At 41.5% G+C, this 6,000-nt stretch overlaps 1 protein-coding gene across 9 annotated transcripts in view; it reads left to right on the top strand.

Moving 5' to 3' along the window:
- CCDC158 (coiled-coil domain containing 158) overlaps window positions 1-6,000 on the top strand; it is a 75,299-nt gene continuing 69,299 nt past the window's right edge. For all 9 annotated transcript variants that reach the window (XR_009052488.1, XM_057725492.1, XM_057725493.1 and 6 more), the window contains exon 1: window positions 1-136. Coding sequence is in view for 8 of the 9 variants with exons in the window: in XM_057725492.1 (XP_057581475.1) it covers window positions 67-136 (70 nt within the window). In the remaining variant the exon portion in view is untranslated. The remainder of the gene's footprint in view (window positions 137-6,000) is intronic.

Genomic DNA, 6,000 nt, shown 5'->3' with positions numbered 1-6,000 from the left:
TAAAAGAACTAAATAGGGAAGCATTTATATTTCAAGATCTCTAAGAAGAGGTAGCAAATATTTAATATGGAACAAAAACCTTGTGAATCAAATAATGAAGATTTTTTATCAACTAATGGCATCACATCCAATGCAGGTACGTGTTTTTTTATGAAACAAAATGGGAAAAAAATTAGAACTAAGCAGTCTTCATAATATTCATTCAAGCTGCTATTTTTTCAGCATGTTTTGGTTTTAACTGTGCAGAGCACAGACCTTGTTCATGTTTGTTTACCAGATTATTTATAGTTCTGCTTTATGAGGAAGAAACTGTTTAGTCTTTTAAAAATAGCATATCTATTTTTTTAGCATATGTTTTGGTTTGAAGATTGTTTTCATGTTGAGGCACTTCAGCACATGCCACGTTTCTCTAAATGCCTTCTCTTCCTTGGTCTGCTTTAAGCCCAATGTCTGCATCATTTTGACTTCTTTTCCCTTGTACCCCCACCCCCACCCCCATCCCGTCAAGTACCAAGTCCTGCTTTCTCTATTCTCAGAAATGTCTCTTGAATGCATTTTCCCTCTTCGTTCTCATGACTGCTGTCCTAGTGCAGCAAGCTCCCCCATCAACTCTGATGAAAATCATTTCAATCAACAGATAGCAGGCAGGGAAAACAAACAGGTGGAATAAATAGGTGGCACTTAATACAGGGAATTGATAACACAGGTGTTGGAAGAGCTGAGAAGGCTCAGAGGTTAGCCGCTGCAGGAAGCTGCTACCAGCCTTTGGGCTAGAAGGACCCTGAGAATAGGATCTGTCATATGTGTAGGTACAAGCAGGAGCTAGAACCATGCACAGGGCTGTCTGCGGGAGCTGAAGCCACCACTCACTGCCAGAAGTCCATCTAAGGCAGGAGAGAGGAGCGGTCCCTTAGCTTCTCCCTACCTCTGGCCTTCTGATCTTTTGCCAGCACCTCCCGTTGCAAACCTGCCAGGAAACAGGTTCCCCACAACACACAGCAAAGTAGGGGCAGGAGAGAGAATAGGTTATCTGGTAGTCAGGCAGGTGGCCGGCACAGCCCTAACTGCTTTCCCTGTCATCTCTCTCTTATCTGAAAGAATGCAGCCGGAGTTTATTCTCAGCCACAGGTCTGTTGTTTCACTGGTCTGCTTGAAAACTTTTATTTTAGCACCCTTATTTTGTAAAAGCTTCTGCTTCTTAGGATGCTTATGCTGTTGTCACCTCCATCCTACTATACCCATCAACCCTGCTCACCTCCCCCACCTACATGATATCCCTCATCCTCATCAGGGCTGTGGGCACTTAATTCATGGCCTGTCACTCCCCCCCCCCGAGGCACATCATCCTCCCATAATATCATTGTCCTCATGGACAACCCATCTAAGATCTTAGGCTCACGGCTTCTACACCTGTTTAGTTCTAATCATTTGACCTGTACTCTAGCTGCTCACTTTCCTATCTGGATCTTATTGCCAGGAACGGTTGGACTTCTGGAATCCAGCGTGCTGTCTTCTAGCACTCTCACTCCCTTACTCCTGCAGCACTTATTTTTCTGCCTTAGGAATGTAGTGGTTCTCAACGGTGGCTCCACGTCAAAATCACTTTTTGAGATTTTAAACTTTTATATGGCTTAGAACCACACCTAGAGATGCTGATTCGGAAGGTCTGGAATGGGGTTTGGGCACCACTGGTTTGTTTTTTTTTTTTAAAGCTCTCCTTGTGATCCTGATTTACAAGGGTTGAGAACAGCTGTTCTAGCTTCTCCTGTTTTCTCCTAAACTATCAAACTCTTCCTACCTTCACTTTCTTTATCACTTGCCAATATCCTCAACTTCCTCTTTCTCTTCTTCTTTGCACTCTCACAGGAAAATCTCAGTCCTGCCCGGCTGACTGCCTTCTGCATTTTTGTGCTGGGCTGCTGGAAGAAAATACACAAATGTGGGTTCTCCACCCATTTGCCACTTCAGAGTCACACTCTGCCACCTCAGCTGGGTCCTTGATGCTGCTGCGGAGGCTTTCTCTTAGTCTTAGCCAGCTCTCGCTCCAGTTTCTCACAGTGCTTATTTCAAAATTACATTGTTCTTAAGCCCCTCACTCTACTACCATTTCTCACTCTGTGATAGCATCATTTCCTAATTTGCAGAGAAAATAAGCCACAATATGAGAGGGTAGGTATTCTCCCACCCTCTCATATACTGCCCCTAAGACTCACTGTGTTTCACAGTCCATGCCTCTTCATAGCTCAGTGGAGGAGGCCCCCCTCCTGATTTGCTACCCGTGCTTTAATTCCCATCCCCACTCACAGCAGCTCAGCCTCCTCAGAGGTTTGGCTCCAGTATATCTGCAGAGTTTTGGGCCCTACTCACTCTGATATCTTCAGTCAGCCCCTCTCTCTCCATTTGCACTTATCCATCGAAGTAAACATGCTAACTCTCTCCCAGCCTAAAACCTCTAACTAGGAGATACAACAAACCGAAACAACAGAAATGGAAACCTTCTCCTCAGCTATGCCTTCCTTATCTCTCCTCTGTGCCTTCTGAGAGACAAGTCTGTGTTCACTGTGTCCACATCCTCACCATCCATTCACTCTGCCAGCCACTGCCTTAGGACTTTTGAACCTAGTGTTCCAACAAAATCACTCTGGCCATAATGACTAGATTTTCTCTTTTTTGCTAAATCATGTGAACGCTCCCCCTGCCCAACATTTTATTTTGAATTCTTTCAAAATGGTTGAAAAATTGAAAAAATAGTACGTTGAATACATTAAATACCCTTCGGCTGATGCAGCAGTTGTCAACATTTTACCATATTGCTTTATCTCTGTACCTACAATTTATATTTTGTTCTGCTGAAGTTGAAGGCATCATGAATCTTGCCTCAAAACCTGAACATGCATCTCCTTAGAATGAGGGTGATTTCCTCCATTGCCACATCATTGTATCTAAGACAGTTACTGTCGATGCAGTATCATCTCATTTATATTCGTATTTAAATTTCCCCAGTTGTTCCAAAAAAAAGTTTTAGTTAGCTTTTTAAAAATCTAATCAAAAATCATAAACTGTATTTGGTTGTTAGGTCTCTTTATTCTGTTTAAATCTATAACCACCCTCCTTCCTTTTGTTGTTGTTTCTCATAGCATTTTCTTGAAGAGTCCAGACCAGTTGTATTATAGAATGTTCCATGTTCTAGACTTTTTTGATTCTCATTCTTAGATTCAGATTAAACTCATTTGGCAAGAGTTGTACATAGGTGACAATTTATACTTTTACATCATACTTTAGCGAATGCCAGATCCTCCTAATTTAGAGTTATATTTTCCCCTTTACAATTAATAAGTAACCTATAGGATGGCCCTTTGAGACCTTGTGACTGTCCTAGTACTAAATAAGCTTTCATTCAGTGGTTTTAGCATCAGTTGAAGATCCTTGCCTGAATCAATTATTACATTAATGATTTTCTAATTTTACTATAGTTATTAGCTTACATTTTTCAGGAAAGAAAAGCTTTTCTTTTATTACTGTCACTCTAGATCCATAGGTTGTTTTTAATTCAGAGTGCTGTAATGCATTGCTGTCACTGTTGTTTTGATGCTCAATTGTACCAAATTTGGCCAGTCCCTTTAAGCCAATTTCTGTGTCTTTTTAAAACATGGCCCACTTCATTACTTTCTGGCACATCAGAATGTTCCAGGCTGTAATTTTCCTGTTCCACCAGACCTGGAATCAGCCACTCACTAAGGAGCTCTGGTTCCTTTTAGTAGGAAGTAGTATTCACACACCAAGATCTCGTGTGCGTGTTGCCACTGAAGTGTCACTCTGTCTAGGAGTGTTCAGTGTCTAAAGCTTGGAAGTTGATTTTTTTTTTCTTAAGTTCACACTGGTAATTCTCAAATCCAGTACCATAGAGTTCTTCCTCATCGTCCCCCCATTCCATATCTGTATTTCCCTTACAGTAAAACTCAAGTTTCCAAAAACTTCAGTGTGTTTACTCATTTTTCTCTCTTATACAGTACACACAAAATTGTTTCAGAATGATAACAACACCTACTATATTAACTTACCTACTAAGTCAAGTTCATGTGCAGTCAGGGCAATGTGTTCTAAAATTATTTGAAGGAACTGTTTTCTCTGTGAGGTTATATTATAAACTTACTGTACACTTAGGTTTATTTGTTTCTGTTAGTTTTCAGTTTCATTTTATTTTTTGAATATGTATGAAATGTATTTGGCTCAAAAGCGAAAACTTTATAAAAAGGTATATTCAATAGAGTGTTGCTACCATCTCTAGCTTTTCCATTCTGTTTCCACCCATCCCTATACTCCTATAGAAAGCTGTTTTCATGAGATTCTGTCTTATTCTTCCAGTATTTCTTTTGTGCAAAATTAAGCAAATGCCACACATACACACACATCCATATGTGTGCATACATATACATATCCATTCTTGTTTCTCCTTTCCTACAAAGAGGAGGGAAGTTAACCTCCACCTATTAAAGGGAGTAGCAGCCAAGAATTTGTGGATGTATTTTAAAACCACCACAATTTACCTTCTGGTCACAAATTATTTATATTTCTCTTACATGCAAAATATATTCACTCTCCTAAGAAGGCCCCTTATAGTCTGATCCCCCTACAGTATTGACCGAAAGACCAGAATATCTTTGTCTAAATTAGGTTCAAGTATGGAAACTCTTCAGTTGTAACCCCTTAGTAGAGGTCCTCATCATCTGAGGACCTGTGACACCCAACATGCAGTGTAGGAAGGCATAGGATAACCTCTGTCCACTCCTATTGAGAAAGCGGTAAGCAGGAAGCACGTGTGTCCGTCACAGTTCTGAAATCCAGCTGGGCACAGGTTGACCACTCAGAACTAGCTGATTAGGACCCCGGCCTGGGAATGATTCTGCATGGTTCCTGGCACCATCCACTGGACTCTTGGGTCTGATTTTGAGTTCTCCTTCCTTTTGCGTGAAAGGTAGCATATGTTTTTAGCTGGGTGGCGTTTTTCAGCCTGCTTGTGGAAAAGCCTCTTTCCCTCAGTTAAATCCAGCGGTGGTTCTTGAATATAATACTCTAAAATCTTTGTGTGTCGTCTGTGACCCTTACTGGGTTATACTTCATCTTCCTTTCAAGTGTTAATACTTCCTCAGAGTATTAACTCTTGATCCTCTTCTCTTTTCACTCTGTACACTGCCGCTAGGTGATCCCATTGACTCCAAGGATCCGTTAGAACTGTGTGCTGATGATTCCCAGATCCTTATCTCTAAAGTAAAGCAGTCTCTCAGGCTTGAAGGCCACGTACAATATTTGCAAATCAACATCACTACTTGGGTGTTGCTGAAGCCAAAAACTGAAGAGAAATCTTTGATGTCTCCCTCTCTCTTACTTACCACATATATTTCTTAAATTCTCGCCCTTGTTTCTGTCTCCGCTGTCGCTGCTTTAGGGCAGACCCTTCCATGTCTTGCCTGCACTGTTGGAAGCCTTCTCCTACTTTGATTTTCTGCCTTCGGTTTTATCCCCATCCAATGCATTCTCTACACTGAGCCAGACAGACTTTTCAAAACACAAATATAGTTATATTACCCCTACCTTCACGTCTTTTAGTGATTCCCTAGAACTTTCACGATGAAATCCAAACTCCCTGGCATGACCACAAGGCCCTTTGTGATTTGTCCTACATTTTCACTCTCATATCTGGCCACTACTTCCTTTCACCCAGGATATGCTATGCTGCTTCAAGACTCCTCGCCAGTAATGATGGTGCTCCCACTGCCTGGAAAGCTCTTCCTCTTCTCCTGTCTTCCAGACTAGTTACTGCTTACTCATAGATGCTTCAAGGGTCATTCAGCTCAAGTATCACTTGATCACTATCAAGTAAAACTACCCCCTCCTGCCTAACGTGCTCCTCCTTTTTACCTTGTGCTCTTCTCTCTCAGAGAGACTCACTTCTCTGTTTTCCCCATGAGACCTTGAGCTCCTTTAGGGTTCAATAAGGAA

This window comes from Hippopotamus amphibius, chromosome 3 (assembly GCF_030028045.1).
Source record: "Hippopotamus amphibius kiboko isolate mHipAmp2 chromosome 3, mHipAmp2.hap2, whole genome shotgun sequence".
Taxonomy (NCBI): Eukaryota; Metazoa; Chordata; class Mammalia; order Artiodactyla; family Hippopotamidae; genus Hippopotamus; species Hippopotamus amphibius.
This window is presented reverse-complemented; position numbering and strand designations above follow the sequence as displayed.